Genomic DNA, 17111 nt, shown 5'->3' with positions numbered 1-17111 from the left:
ATAACAAGTATTGTTTCTGTAGCCAAAACCTGTTTAAGCTTATTCCTCTGTGCCATAGAGCTCCATTGTTGTCTACAATCTATCAGTGAAACACACTGTTGCACTGGGTGAAATGTTTTTTCATTAGGATGAACATGGGCACTGCAGTTTATTTTGAATAAATCCCACACAAGTCCTGCTGCCGTAAATACTTACTAGCACACCAAATGTGTAATAATCTGCGGCTGGAAATAGTCCTAAACAAATCCATTTCCTCTTGTTTGAGTAACGTTTGCTTAGAATTACAGTGCCCTGCTGTTTTGGAAAATTATCTAGCCTTCTCTAAAAATTAAATTAGATATTTGCAATATGTTTATATATATATATATATATATATATATATATATATATATATATATATATATATATAAAATGGGCTAGAAGCTACAGACAGGGTAGGGAAGTCATTAACCTGCTAGGGACTGCAGATGAAAATTTGCCTGTATGGCTAAATCTGGCACATTTACATGTTGGACATTGTACTCATGTTGATTAATGTGCACTGTCCCTTTTAAATAAAGAAATCTAAAAAAAATAAAGAAATAAATAACTAATCGTCAGCCTTATCCTTTACACTACATTATTAAAAACCATTTTACAAAAATATAAAAAATATTATTTTCAGACAGTCTTACCTTTGCAATGATTTAAATAAAACATGTACCATGGTTAACAATCTAGCAAAAAGTGTATTTTTGAGTGTTTGTGTGTACATTATACTGCGTACACATACTGCATTTGAATACAAATGAGCAGGTTTTAAAGGTTACATTACAAAAATGTTCACAACCACTAATTAACATTGAGATTACATTAGTAGTTTAATTTAGCTAGAACCCTAATTCACTGTTTGTTGAAAGCCTTTGCGGTTAATCCTTAAAGCCTGCACCTCAGTGTTTCAGTTTCTTACATTTTACTGTGGCTGTATACTGTCAGTTATTAGCCTTCATTAGAAATATGTAAGCTGTCTACGTGGATAAATGCATTAAAAAAATCTCCTGTTTTCACAGGTAGGTTCCAGTACAAACCTGAATTTCTACCTTTCAGGCTCCACTAGGTTCAACTTGCATTGCTACAGACCAAAATAAATCATAGAGGGATCTGAAAAAGCTGAACTGCGCTTGACGTTGTTCTTTCATGGTTGTGATTGTTTGTCAAGGTCACTTATGTTAAGCTTTGCCTTTTTGCTGTCATCACTGAGCTCATGTCTTCAGTGAACTTGCTCGACAAAGTGAATAATGCAGAATAAGTAAAAAGCTGGCAGAAGAAAAGCTCCAGTCATCCAGACAGAAGATTTCCATACACATTACCATACACGTCACACACCACACCTGCACGGATTCAGTTTTGTACATATAGCAAGGGCTCAAAGCTAAACCAAAAAACTTGCAACCTCCTCCACCCACACGCACACACTTGCTTGACGTTATGCTAAATATGCTAAGTGATGCAAGCTCAATGGGTGCAGCAGGTCCCTCCGGCCACTTTATGCTAATTAATGCGGTGCCGCCCTCTGCAGAGTTGCTGGACTAATTAAAGCTGGCTGCTGTCTGTGATATGTGAGCTCAGTAGAACTCAGCATCTTCCCTGCTGACTGCCAGGACCTCCCTTTGCCAGGCGGAGGCCTAAACTCTGTACCACTCAAACTGACACAGTTCCCAAGACATTTGTAGGTCAAACAGGGAGAAATTGTGCTAACATGGCTGGGATTAGAGATGTACTTGAGTGAGAACCTACAGGTGTTATTCTAAAGGTGATGCTTGAAAGGTGGAGTTTAATCTGAAAGGAGAGGACTCTGTTGAGCTGAAGGGAAACTGCAGTGTAAATGTATTCTAAATGTAATGATAACCTAGAAGAGTGGATGCAAACTTACAAAGTCTGAGAAAGAGCCTCCTCTCTACAATCACCGAAGATCAATATGCGATGATATGCCACCATCCACTCTTGACATAAAAGACTTAAAGCGTCTTGTTTCATTTACCATTTCATTCATCTGCATTCAAACAATGTATGAACGTTTGAGCGAGTACAGACTCAAGACAATGATAGAGCACTAAAGAGATGAATAAAAGGTATAATATCCACAAAATCACAGCTGGATACAGATAATGAGAAAGTGTGACAAAGAAAATGAGCAGAAAAGAAATAGAAAGTCTTCCTAAATCACACCTAATGCACTCTATCTGCTATCTCCGATTAAGGCGTATACACATCTACGCATACTGACTGTGTGCATCAACATGATGCTTTTTCAGTGCAACATACAAGCACATGCTTACTATGCAAAAACAGACACACACACACACACACACACACACACACACACACACACACACACACACACACACACACACACACACACACACATATTTCTAAATGTATGTATGAGTGTCCTTGAAAGACGAAAAAGTGTGTGTGTGTGTGTAGGTAGCATGTGGAGCTCTGGACCTCTCTGCAGAGCAGATGGCAGCACTTCCTCCGGCTAGATAAATACTTCACATGGGGAAATCTGTCATCAGGACAGAGAAGGGCACGCTTCCAGAGAGCCTGGGACGGGCTGAACACACAACATCGCAGTACGAGCACATCACTGTGATCAGAGTCAAACACAGGGCGGTTAAACAGGAGATTTCAATGTGGTTTCAAAAAGTATTTGATCTTATTTAGGCACCCGATTCATTTTGTCACACATTTAAAAAAAAAAAAAAAAGTAAAGTAGGTACTTTAGGAGAAGAGATGAGTAAAGTGGCACTCATGCCTTGCTTGAGTCAGCTCAGGTGGATTTAGTTTTAGTGTAACCAGTAATAAAACATGCAAATATGATTGGCATAGTAATGATACACTGAACAGGTTTTTAGATAAACAGCCTCTCCTGGAACCAAAGATTAGCATTTTGTTATTTTCAAACACTAAGTCTATTTAATAATAGCCTCCAGACTATTTTTTGTTCTCCAAGTAGTTTTAAATATATTCAACTAAACTTCAGATCTGCAGCATAGTGACAAACAGCTGTATGCAGGTATATCAAGTCAATCATCCATGAAGATTGAGCAATGCTCACTGTTGCTGCTTGGGAAACACACCCAAGGTACAAACATTTTATAAATCAAGTGGCATGCTGTGATATCATTAAATGTACACGTCGTATTGATTGGGAGGCTGGATACATTTCATGTAGTCAATAGGCTCCATTTGTTTAAATGTTAGTGCACATTACAAAGTATACACTAATCAAATGCACATTGAGTTTGTATTTTCAATTTTTTTTTATTCTATTATATATAATTTTGTTTACATTATTTTTAAAATGGTTTGGTATGACATAATAGGGGGGAAAAAACAACCCAGTGATTTGCTCGAGAACAGATTGTGGTAAGTCGCCCATTTTGGCACACTATGCTTTCCAGCAGACATACAATTTGAATTGGCACATATTCTTCTGCCAATCAAATCATTGGTCTGTGCACATTCTATGCATCAGATATGTTTTTTTTACTCTCCAGGCATTTCCTTTCTTAGAAACAGATGTACAGAAAGACACAACATTTGTGAATTATACTAAGAACAAAACTGCAGAGCAGTCAAGAAGAATATGTAAATGACTCACTTCAGTGTTTGTGTACATGCTAACATACTTGAATATGTATTTGTGGCCAACAGTGGACACCAGGCAGCAGTGTTCCTATGGCAACACCCCTGCCAAATGTATTGGTGGTGGGGGCTGGAGTGCAGAGTTAGGGGTAGGGTTGGAAGAGGTTGGCTATATGTGTGAACATTTTGTTTTGTTTTTTGTAAATATGTTTATTGCAGAACAGTATTGGGTTCAGACTGCATTTGTCCATACAAGCAACATTTTCTTTTTTTTTTTACTTTTTTTTTAACATTTACAATAACAACAATAACAATAAGCAGCAACCAAGAACAATTGTAATTATTTGGTGGGTTCTGAAAACAATCATGTTGAGGCACCATAGCAGATATCAAGACTAAGAGATCAAAAAGTAAAACCAGGAGTCGAGAGATAAGAAAAATTCCCTTTGAAATCGCTAATGCCACATTATCAATATATAGGACCCTTCATCATTCCGTTTCCTCCCTCAGACCCCTTAAGTTTTCCATGACCGGTCCATATGCCCTATCGAACGCATTCTCCCTCCCTGCAATCATGAATCTGATCTTCTCTAAATGGAGGACTTCACCCAGCTCTCTCAACCACATCTCAAATGAAGGGACAGCATCTGACTTCCAAAATCTCAATACAAGGTTTTTAGCCAGTACCGTACCCAAGTATACTGGCCATTTGTCCCTGCCATAGTTCAAAGCTATATCATTCGTAGAACCCAGAATGGCCACAAGGGGGTTGGGTATCCACTGTTTGTTGAAGGCTTTTGAGTAGAAATCAAATATAGAAAACCAGAATGAGTGGAAGTTAGGGCATGACCAAAATTGGTGTGCGAGGGTGCCCTCTTGGTTTTTACATTTATTACAAAATGCTGATACGTTGGGATACATCTTGCTTACTTTTACTTTTGAGTAATGCAACCTGTGTATTACCTTAAATTGTATTAGATTAAGTCTTGCATTCACTGAGCACCTCTGAATGTTCTTAAGACATGAATCCCAAAATTTCTCAGTGAGGGGCATCCCCAGTTCTGTTTCCCACTCAGTTCTTAACCTATCTGTGCTGGTTGGTTCATGTTTGATCAATGACCGGTACAATATTGCCACTGCTCCTTTTCTGCCTGGTCAAACATTAATTATGTTTTCGAGTGTGTCATGCCTTGGTATGTTTGCAAATGTAGACAAGCAAGACTTTATAAAATGCCTGACTTGTAGATATCGGAAAAGATGAGAGGCTGGGAGATTTTCATTAATTGCTCATTGTTCATTAATTGCTCAAAGGGCATGAGGTGTCCACCCTGATACAAATCCTTCAAACATTCCGCTCCTTTTTCCTTCCATAGAGCAAACGCAGGATCCGATCCTGAAGGTTTAAAGGCATGGTTGTCGCAGATAGGGCTGTCTGTGAACATGTCTGGGGCTTTCAAGAACAGTTTAATCTGCTTCCAGACTTTCAAAGAGTTGTGTACTAGAAAGTTCCCTCCGTATAAAGCTTTGTTTATCTTAACAGGGCTGTTCAGTAAGGCCGGGAGAGAGGTCCCGCGGCAGGCTGATTTCTCAATAGAAAGCCAGGCTGGGGGATCTCCAACCATGCTCTCAATGGATTTACCACTCCTCCAGAAAGCCAGCGCGTTTAAATGTGCAGCCCAGTAGTAGCATCTGAAATCTGGGAGACCAAAGCCCCCCTCTTCTTTTGTTTTACATAGATGTTTCTTGTTTATCCGCACCGCTTTATACTGCCAGACAAAGGGAATTATAATAGAGTCTAATTTCTTAAAGAAGCTTTGTGGAATGCATGATGGAATCGACTGAAACAGGTGTAAGAATCGTGGGAGAACCACCATCTTAATGGCGTTTACTCTCCCGACCAGTGACAGTAGGAGAATCTTCCAGAAATCTATATTCTGCTTCAACTGCGTTATTTTCGAACATTTTGTTTTTTGTTTGTGCTTTCCAAAATGTTTTACTACATAATTGCACTTTTGGTTACATATACATCAAGTGTATTAATTACTTGTAGTATTAATCGTTAAAAATGACTTATGAGCACCTTATTTTATGTAAGACTGTGTCTTATGTGACATACAGTATAAGCGTAACAGCGTGCTTGTGTTTACTGACAGACATTTGAGCCACTGACCTTTCTGTGCGAGGGAAGCGTTGGGTTCATATTTGTCCACCAGCATCTGGACCTGTTCTGGTTTGAGGGGGGGGTAGAGTATCTCGTTCAAACGAGGGTCTCGCTGTTTACTGTTGATAAACTCTGTCATCTGCTCCAAACTGAGGTATGGACGACTTTTAGCTCCCCTGAGAAGAGAGAAGGGGATAAGGTGAGTAGTGGTAGGGTTACCAAGCAAGATGTGGGCGCAAGAACAGAATTCAAAAACTAAGATGAGAAAATGAAACAAGGAGAAAATGATGGAGGAAGAAGCGCTAATTAAGGAAGCAAAGAGATCTGGAAAGGGAGGGCAACACAAGCGCAAAGGAGCAGAAGATTAAATGTTGTGTTGAGTAAATTATGAGATTTGATTAAAACGCCTTTCATATCTAAGCCTGTTCCACTAAATTATCATCTCCATATCCTTCTGGCTCTTATGCCATCTCACTTAACTGTGATTAGGATGGAGATTTATGACTCCGTGTGGCCCCGGTCCTGCTAGCATGCTGCCTCAGCTGATGGTCTGAGTCCCTCTGGACCAAGGGAGCAGCTCAGCACAAGGGGCCACACCGCCAGGCTCGAGGAGAACCAGGGCCATTATGACACAATGGCTGTACTAATTAAAGGCTTATGACGACTGTAATGGGCAAAAGCAGGTGTCTTAAGCCTGGAAAGCCATATTGGCTTTTCAGGGATTGCAGCCATTATCTAACTGCCGGTCTGAAACGGGGAATAGATGGCTGTGAAAATAATGATATTAAATGAATCATTCTCACTCTGTTTCAAGTTTTTCAAACAACTTTTTAACTGGGAATCAGCGTATTCTTTGGAGGCCGAAAAGATTATTGATTACTTCCTGACAAGACTTTTTAAAAAGGCAAATACTACTGAGAGAAACATGGTTCTTACATGTCAGAGAAGATGTGGTCCAGCTCAGATCGGGGGCAGATGTTGCTCAGGAACATGTTGTAGACCTCTGGAATGAAATCCTCTTGCGGGATGGAGTCATTCTGCTGCAGACGACAGCAACATGGTCACATACATGGTCTACGCATACACATACGTACTGTACATACAAATCTAGTATCAGAAGTGATCCACTAGTGCTGCTACAATTATATTTTCAGTGTAGTGTGTGGGTGCTAAACCGTCACAGCTTATACGTAACTGAAGTTTTCACACAGTGGGACTTATGCAAGAACATTTTTGCTTACAAGTGTTTCATATTGGATTCAGCAAACCCTTGTAACTCCCCAAGATGGATCTTTCTATGTGCACAAGTCAAGATCTGTCTTTCATGCTATGGGATGTTCTATAGCTGACCCCAACCTATAGTCTCTCTCTGGAAGAGATTACTGTACATGCATATACATTTCACTATTTAAACAAAGACGACTGCCTGCAATTTGAACCTAGACTTAAACAAAAAATCTGTGGCCACAAGTGCCAAAACAGGTCTGATAAAGACACAGTGTGCTCAGCAGCAGGCAATAGCATTGTCCCAGCAAGAAACAGAGCAGAACCAAATGGGAGAAAAGAAGATAAGGAAGGATGCACTAAGGGATGGGGGGAATGCAGGTCAAGCCCTGCTAAAACTCAATGAGTCATTCTAAAGACACTGGTGGAAGCTACGTTGTGTTTGTGCTTTTGTCTATGAGTGTGTGTGTGTGTGTGTGTGTTGAGGGATTAACAGCACTACCGTTTAGCTGTAATTACTTGAGCGTTGGAACAACAGCAAATCCCACCAGACCTTCATACAGCAACACGTTCTTACCTCCTGTTCTCCCTGTGCTAATTATACATAGCTTGTTCTGTGTATGTGTATACGTATATATGTGTGTGTGTGCGCGTGCGTGCGTGTGTTTGTATTTCTTGTGTGTGTGTATGTTCATTTTGTTTGTATTATGAAGCCATTCATTACAGCTACAATATGCATCTGTTTCAGCATTTTCTCACTTTCAAACATGCAAATTGCTTGCTAATGCTGGAATACACTGTTTGCTGTGTTTGGGGGACTGTTTACACCCCACTGCATGATGGGGCAGGTTCTCTCTAGTGATATCCGGGAGAGGTAAAGATTAAACAGCTTTTGTCATCTCTATTGCTCCCACTGGGTCTATTTGTTTCACTACAACCAAGGCTAAATCAGTTCTGAGTGGGAAGTCATGCAGACAGCCAGAAAATAAGACTCCAAACAAATGAGCAAAGCAGCAATCAGCTGCTGTTTCAGGAGAATAGAGAATGGGCTGAGGTGAGAGGACAGACTGATGAATGGGTGGGTGGGTGGATGGATGGATGGAAGGATGGATGAATGGATGAAAATGATGAAAGAGCTTGGAGTATAAGATAGGAAAGAGAGGCAGAGAAAGAGGGACAGAGACATGAGCTGGTTCAAAGATATGACAAAGGGAGAGATTCAGTATTTTGGTCTCACTCTGCCAGAAGGGAGGTTACAGTTTTCCAGGGCTGTCTCTACTCGCTTCCTGTCTGCTGAGAACATCCTGAAGATACTGCGGGGTGACAGAAAAACACAGCCTGATGAGTAATCACAGAAAATGCCACACATACAGAGGAGTTTTCACTCTGATCCTCTGTGTCAAACTGGTGAATTCATCACAGCTTTTAATTGATACTTATTAAGGACACCCTGTGAGAAAGCTCTGCTGTAGCAGCAGCAAACATTAACGAGGATAGAAGGAAAAAAGTGAAACAAAAAAGAAGAGAATACAGCCACATAATTGCAGGAAAAATTACATGTTACAAGACAAAAATGAGACAAAGAAATGCCAAGATAAAAATTGAAACTTTAATATATGCAGAATAACAAAACATAAAAACTGAATAGAGACAATGTGGGAAAAAATAAAACCAAATCAGTCTAATATAACAGCCCTCTAATAAATATGCATTTGGAAAGCTGTAGTTTCTGATGCTGTTGAGTTATATTTCATTATACCAACAGGCGTTTCTATTTTGACTGCTTTACCTTGCCGTCAGACAGCTCTGAAGCGGTTATATCACTCTCTTCAAAGCCACCAGACTCGTTTGACAAAAACTGTATTTTTACCTCACAGAACACGGGAGTTTCTAACCCTTCAAAAAAACAAAGTCACACAATAACAACTTTTTTTAGTGTGCTAAAATGGGTTTTGCCCCTGCCCCTGTCCACAGCATCACATACACACGTGTCCGTGTCGGGAATCCTGCCTACTTCTCCAAACTGGGGAAACTACTCCATCTACTGCAGGTAATACACTGACTATGGATAAGTACCTCATACAACTAACCCTAACTGTACCCCACCGAACTATCCCTTTAATGAACTGATATATTCAAATGTTAATATTACAATACAGACTTAATTGATTGATTGTGAATACTTATGTTCACACTGTCTAAACTCTAGATGGCAACACCACATCTACATAAAACATGATAATGTTTATAATCCTTTATAAAGACGATATTAACAAAGACATGTTTACACAGATGATCACATAAAGTTAAATTGTTGTCATTGCTTACTATTATTATTATTATTATTATTATTAGCATTTCATTACCATTACAATGACCATTACCACAACCATTCATTATCATATTACAGTTTCTTAGAAAGTACTTATTACTCCACACATGCTTTCTCAACAGTTTCACCAAAATAGGCTTTTGTCTGTGTGAATAAACACAACATATGCAGTTAAAAGGTTTCCAACTCCACAACATATAACTGACCATTGTATGACTGCTGTCTTATGAAAACCATGCATCTTCAAAACATCAGGTTTTCATGAGCTAATACAAACAGCTCTGTTTTCAGCTTTGTGACACCACAGTTTTAAGATATTCCAATGGGTTTTAGATTTTTTTCTTTTTTAGCTTTGGATGTACTGTGAATGGTTTTTACTGGACCTTGTTATTTTGAGTGTAGAGAAAGACAGTGCTTCTGTGTGGTTGTAACTGTCCTGTGTTTTATTCTAGTGTATATCTATCTAATAAATTGGGAAGCCTCTGTATGTGTGTGTGTGTGTGTGTGTGTGTGTGTGTGTGTGTGTGTGTGTGTGTGTGTGTGTGTCTGTCTGTCTTTAAAATATCTCATGAACTGTCCATCCAATCTACTTTAACATTGGTTTTCTGGGTACCCAATGAAATGGAATTTGGAGCACTGCCGTCATTAAACGCTGACTGTCACGATATCAACATACAATATCATTGACAAAAAAGACAACACTAAAATGTAGTTTAAGAAGAACTCTCTTTATTTGCATTGCCTTGCACCTTTTCCTCCTGTTTTAATTACATGAAGAGGTATTCTTGCGCAGATCCATGAGCGTGTACTGTATGCTCAGTGGGAGAGCAGAGTCAAGCTGACATCAGTCAAGCTGACATGTCCTCCCAGCTAGGAGGTTAATTCCCTAAAACGGCCTCTCTGTGTTAACACCCACTGTTTTCCTCTGCGGCTCTGAGGGAGGTTATCGCAGAAGTTCACTGCTGGCTGCCTGAAAGTTCAACTTGACTAATGGAGATGGAGTGAGTTGGATTTTCAATGAGCTGATGACAAACTCCCAGATAAGTGAAATTCATAAAAGGAAATTCTCACACAGATTTTGAGCTGTTAGTGACAGATATAAATGGGACTTTCCCATGCTACACACACACACACACACACACACACACACACACACACACACACACACACACACACACACACACACACAGAGCTGGAGAGTCATTGGAAAAATAAAAGGGAGTATTGTGACGAGACAGAAGAGACGGGTAACATATTCTAATAAATGCACACATATATGCAGAGAATGTGTGTAAACTGAAAGGAATACATGCTCATAGTACCGAGAGAAGGCAGAGGAAGCTATGCATTGATCAAAAGAGCAGAGAGGTGGCAGAGGAGAGAAGGATGAGTCAGAGAGACTTACTTCTTGACGGGGATTCGCCCCTCAGGGTTGAGCTGCAGCTTCAGCCGAGTGTATCTACATTGGACAGAGCACACACACCATACACAACATGAAATCAACAGTTTGTCTATTTGAGTAATGTACTTGCATAAATGTAATTTCTGTGTGTGTGTGTGTGTGTGTGTGTGTGTGTGTGTGTGCTTGAGTTTACATGTGTGACTGATGTACATAGACTTTTTCCTTGTCTGTCTATGAGCGAGTATGCAAAGTCAAACAGGCACACTGGTGTCTCTATAGTCTATATCCATGACGTTCCACTTCCGGGATTGCTCCAGTGCCACCGGAAATTCCTCCAGATGTGATTGGTTTAAAGAAGTGCCATTAAACCAGAGCCGCGGACAATTTCAAACTACCATAGGGCATACCCTCTGCAAACTGGCTTCCAATATCACCAGACAGTCCCTTTCATGAAATCCCCAAGGGAAAAGGAAGAGAGGTTGACCCAGAAACAGCTGGCGGCGAGACCTGGACGCCGATGTCAAGAGGACAGGCCACACTTGGGGACAGCTGGAGAGGCTGGAGAATCCTTGTAGGCAGCCTATGCCCCAGTAATGGAAAATAAGCGGAGGAAGAATAAACCAGAGCACATTTTTCTCCCATCCTGGGAATGCTGTGTGGACTAGTCAGACCCTCCTCTGCAGCGCTGTGGAGGAAGGTCTGGCAAAGCGAGACTAGTGTCTCTATAACAGTGAGCGGCTGACTGCATGTGAAGAATTCTCTGTGCACACTTTGAGTTATTTGGTTGTGTTTACACGACGGGTTCGAATCGTGTCTAATCTCTGGAAGTCTTGCATTGGCAGCACAGAGCCATGCAGCAGCAACACAGGCAGCGCAGCCTGGGCTAAAAATAGCTTAGCTGCAACAACCATTACAGGCTGGGCTTTAAGTGGCTCCTGGCTAATAATTAATATCCATTACAGTGTCCACTTCATAGGGCAGGCCGGGTGCCCCAGGCAAAGTCCCAGATAGCTGTAATGGTTAACAGGGACAGACTTTTTTTAAAAGAAAAAAAAAAAGAGGAAAACGTGAAATGAAAAATGCTGGCAGAGAAAGCTGGGTAAGTAAGAGTAAGAGAGTAAGTTGACAACAGTTGATGTCACAGGAGAAAGTAAAGAAGGTGTTTCTTGATGCCCTCATCTGCCTGTATTATTTATTAAGAGGGGAAACCTGATTACTTGCATCTGTCTCTGTTTTCTGTTTTACTCACCGCTTTCTCTTTCTGTCTGTCTTACTCTCTCTCCCTTCTGACTCTCTACTATCCCTTTCTAGGTAATGCTGAACAAAGGAAGTCACATGTAATACAGATACTTATTTCTGCACAACCACTTACTTTTTTTTGTCATGGGATGAAAAGAAAAACAATTTCAGTACTGGTAAAGTTTTCTAGCATAGTCACAGGTCATCCCATTGTAAAAATGTGCAGTTCTAACCCTAATCATTGATAAGGCACAAGGCGACAAAATCCAAGCAGGAGCGGCGACAGCCCTATGGCATTGATCTCAAAACAACATCTCGTAGCAAGCAGCCACTTAAAGACATGCTGGGTTCTGTTTTATTCCCTGTAGCTGGGAACATTGCCTATATACGCTAAAAAAAATGTATCACAGCATTAAGACCTAGCGATGAGAATTAACCACATGCAGACAAACATCAACGTCTCCTCATGCTGTGGTAGTGGTATGACAAAGAATCGTCTTATTTGTAAGCAAGCAGTGCACAACAACTGCGAGCAACCAGCGTGACTGTGGAAGCTGTTCTACTCAATTCTATTCAAATCTGTGTGTACTATGTGGTCAATGGCCACTTTTATTGTCTCATAAGTCAATTACACTCCTCGGGGGTGCGAGTTAATGGCTTCTGTTTACTGATAAACATCAGACAGCTGGGAGTTATCACCAAGCACAGGCCGTTATATTCTCTCAATACAATATGGCAGATTCATATTTAGGTTCACTCTGCGTAAGCTGCACTTACTTACTGCACACATAAATCAGCTGTCAACAATAGATCAATGTGTGTATTTCGATCAGATCAATACAAGTGCGGTGCTGTTAGCCGTTAAAAACGTTATTTCACAGGATCAGAGGTGGTGTGAGGGCGATTGATGACAACTGTCTCACTGGACAAAGAGCCAGCGATGAGGGCTCAAGTGATTTATGTAATAGGCTGGAGCCCAAAAAAATGGTGACTCCTTTGTAACATTGTGACACCCCCTCAATTTGCAGGTCAGCAACTTGACCAGTTTAAGGATCTACTGACACGGGTCTGTCATTATGTCATCAATGCGACAAAAATATAAGCTACGGCACCATATGGATACAAACCCAAACAAGTACATGCTGTCACATATGCACTCCTGCACTGAGAAGCAAATAAGCAGACTGAGATGCACATGCGGGTTCATGAACTAATTTAACATATTTCCAGCTGTTTTATTTATCCTCTTCCTTCCTTCCTGTCTGTTTTCTCTCTCCTTACTCTCTCCATCGATGCAGGGTTTTTACCTGACCTTTTAAACTCTAACCCTCAGGCTGCATTGTGGAGCTGTGATAAGCAACCCCTGTGTGTGTGTGTGTGTGTGTGTGTGTGTGTGTGTGTGTGTGTGTGTGTGTGTGTGTGTGAGTGTACAGTACAGTGCACATGTACCCTGGTGTATGCATAAAGAAGTCTGTATGTGTGCCACAGGGTTTATGATGTTTTATTGCATACTTTGGGAAGTTACGTGCGTGCTACAAATATGCTTTTGCACGCACATGTAAGTAAACAGTTATTGTGTATCGTTGGAGACTTGGAAAAACAGTCCGTCATATGTCTCTTTTAGACGAGACTCATCATTTGCTTTTCCCAGTAAATTTACAGTAAATACCTGATGTGACGCTTGTGATGACTGACATTTGTTTGTTTCTAGCAGACCTGATTTTCATATTTATCTTGGGGATTTACATTTTTGGTGTGACTGCTTGTGTGAGTGTTTGTATGTGTGTGTGTGTGTGTGTGTGTGTGTGTGTGTGTGTGTGTGTGTGTGTGTGTGTGTGTGGATGACATACATTTTCTCAAGGCAGGCCTCTCTGGACATGTTCTGTACAAAGAGGTTAGATGCCAGGTTGAACAGCTCTTCCGCCCATTCCTGCAGTAAATAAAACACACACACACACATACAGAGTCAAATGCAAACCCTAGTGCTGAGGCTTGAAATGGGGTGGTCTGTTATTATTGACATGTTAGGAATTAATGCAAACATTAGTTCGGATATGCTGATGTGGATATGCTGATAATGTCCATTTGAGCAATTAGTTAACCTAACAGAGAAATTGTGCCTTCATCAAAAACCTCCACCCTGAACAGAGAATAAATAGTTATTTGATCCCACCTATTTATTATCACATAAAAAATACGGAAGTTGAGTAAATGATCACATTATTGTTACACAGCCTTTTCCTAATTTAAATGAACCTTTATTGTGATTCACTTAAACGCGTAGTGTATCACTTTATTCAGTTGAAAAACTTGACCCCAGTCATTTCAGGAAAAAGTTTCATTAACACAGATCCCACAGACACGAATAGAACGCCTTATCCTTATAATGGTTTTGTTCTGGTGCGAAATATTTACCTTCGCCGTGTCCTCCTGGAAGGCCATGAAGTTCAGATAGGTGATGTTGACCATGTCAGGGCCGCTCACTACTGTCAGCATCCTGTTCTCCATCTTCCCCGCCAGCGTGCTGACATCCAGTAGCTCACGCAGCTTGGCATCCTGAATAATGAAACACAAACGAGACAAAAAGCATCGCCATTATCAAATTCAGCAAACCAATGAAAGTCATCACGTGAAAAGTGTAAGGTGCATTTTCATTTCAAAATCAGTCCCACTCATGTTGTGCCAGCTTCTAACCCCAGCTGCATACACAATGTAAAACACACCGCCTTTACAACATTAAAACACACTGCCTTTACAACAGTGGCCTACAGTTAATTCATATTAAGGCACCATTACATTTAAAATGTATTATTATTATTATTATTATTATTATTATTATTATTATTATTAAGTCAAAGCTGCATCCAAAACCTTGCAGCACAAACAAAATGTCCATTATTGGAAAGGCAAAACATAACACAGGCCAGGGCAAAAAAAAAAAAAAAGACAAGGAATGCTTTTTTGTAAGGAAGTGAGAGACAGTACTGCTCTGTGTCATGGTTTTGTGGTTTAACCTTGCTTTACAACCCAAATTGCCCTCTGAATGCACTGAACTGAAACAAGACCTGCCTGTATTTGGGAGTTTGCACCTTGTCTGGCAGCTGATTTATGTGATTAATGAGAGGTCAGTTGTCTGAGGCAGACGGTGTGAGGAGCGAGGTGAGACGCTGCAGCCCCAGACGATCTCGGTGTGACACGCAGGTACCATATTAAAGGCTATAAAAGCAGCAAACAAGGCAGGGTTAAGCAGCACTATCACAGGAGACATTTCCAGTGTAAACAAACTAAAAGGCCTGGAGGCATTAAAGTAATATTACTGAAAAAAGAATGACACTGGTGAACTTACTGTTACAATATGTAGACTTTTACTGTTTCAAAGCACAGAAGATCACAAAATATCCGCAGGGGATGGATGGTGTTATTTATTGTACTATCTCAGACACCACGACAACTCAATCCGGAGAGCTGAATGGTTTTCAAACCGTGCTTCCAGCTTGTTTTTTTAGTATGGAAAACATCCTCCCGTCTGGTCACATTTCAAGTTTAACTGTGGGAAATGATACTAAGAAGAGCAGCCAATGCACAGCAGTGCTCGTGACCAGGCATAATCAGTGGATTCACTTAGCTGAGGAAATGTCTTCACAAATACAGCTAATTCCTGAGAGGAAATCATCTCCACCGTGAGCAATGCAATTTTCAGATTTCAGATGAATACAACTTTAATTCCCCCACAACCTTCATCGTCTAACAAATTCAGCGGGCTGAATGAGTCTGTTGTACGACGTCTGTTGTCTCTCGTAACAAAACATTGGACGCTGGCAACAGTTCAGTTCACACAGAGAAAAACAAAAAAGAATTTGTATTCAGCAGAGGCAACTGTCTGAGGAAAATGAAAACAAACTAATTTTTAGCAAATATACATTTAAGCAGCTCATCTTTGCGCAAATCATATAAAAAAGCAATCTACAATGCCTCTGAGGTGCAAGAGAGGAATAACAATGATCTTTTCCTCTCCTGTGCTGCCCCAATACACAAGCAGCATACAAAATGGTTGCTCTGGCTTAATTAACACAACAAAAAAAGCCCTGTAAGGGATTTTGCAGTGAAAGCAAATGAGCTCCAACTAATTTATCCAATCAAACAAAGAGTATTGTGTCCTGTGTCACGCTGATAAATGTCCTCTACATGTCCCTCACGCCCCCCAATCAAATTGTGCGGCTTAGTGGCGCCCATTGTTATCATGCTGAACTTTTCTGAGGCAATACATTTTCCCTATTGAAGAATCGCTCCCCACTGACAGCCTGTCTGTCTGCCTGCTTCTCACAGTCAAGTTTTGCAGCGTGTGACTGCATGGAGAGATACTTTCTATAATTTCCAGAAGAGAAGAGGACATGAAACTCACTCTACATACTGCGCATTGCAAAAATGACAGGATTCCAGTTTTGTATGATTTGCACATAAGGTCAGAGTGACATGATCCTGGGCTTGACCACCAATCAATTGAACACTAAGTGCCGATTTGAATGGGAATCCATCACTGACCATTAACATAGTCTGAATGCCTCCAGCCCCTTCAATCAAAGCATAAAAAGCCAGTTTCAATTTGCTAAAACACACAATGCCCAAGAACCCTTTGCTTTGGCAGTCTGCCAAAGATGAAAGCCTTCTGAGAACAGATGAGACGACAGTAAGATGCATATTTCATTCTTTACAGCGCTTGAACGTCAATACAATTTGATACTGTTTTGAGCGACGCTACTTGTAGCCATTAGCTGAACAGCTCATCTCCTTGTACGCGGTCAGCGCAGGGCTGATGTTGGAGGGAGCAGCAGGCACTCACAGCACATCAACCGGAGAAACATCAGCAGTTATGTTGAAGGAGAAAAACGAGCTGATGTCAGGGAGACGGACCCTGCTGGAGGAGGAGGAGGAGGAATGAAGAGAAATAGAAGTGAAGCCATGAAAAGAGAAGAACAGAAGAGGAGAGGAGTGGGCTCAGCCATGTGAGTGAAATGTAATTTGTGCTGGTGCATTGTGGGAGCCATTGGAGGCATGCCTGAGGTCCCAGTCACCACAAGAGATTTAGAGCCAAACAAGCTATGGGTGGGGGTTGGATGGGATTT

General features: G+C 40.8%; 1 protein-coding gene across 2 annotated transcripts in view; it reads right to left on the bottom strand.

Moving 5' to 3' along the window:
• The window catches only part of plcb1l (phospholipase C beta 1-like), a 119165-nt gene that overhangs the window by 39385 nt on the left and 62669 nt on the right, over nt 1-17111 (bottom strand). The window contains exons 4-9 of one of the 2 annotated variants that reach the window (XM_028604520.1): nt 14404-14544; nt 13839-13918; nt 10753-10806; nt 8253-8328; nt 6728-6831; nt 5801-5967 (exon numbers count right to left, since the gene is read on the bottom strand). In XM_028604520.1, coding sequence (XP_028460321.1) covers nt 5801-5967; nt 6728-6831; nt 8253-8328; nt 10753-10806; nt 13839-13918; nt 14404-14544 — 622 coding nt within the window. The remainder of the gene's footprint in view (nt 1-5800; nt 5968-6727; nt 6832-8252; nt 8329-10752; nt 10807-13838; nt 13919-14403; nt 14545-17111) is intronic. The other variant, XM_028604522.1, reaches the window with a different exon arrangement.

The sequence above is a fragment of the Perca flavescens genome, chromosome 18 (assembly GCF_004354835.1).
Source record: "Perca flavescens isolate YP-PL-M2 chromosome 18, PFLA_1.0, whole genome shotgun sequence".
NCBI lineage: Eukaryota > Metazoa > Chordata > Actinopteri > Perciformes > Percidae > Perca > Perca flavescens.
This window is presented reverse-complemented; position numbering and strand designations above follow the sequence as displayed.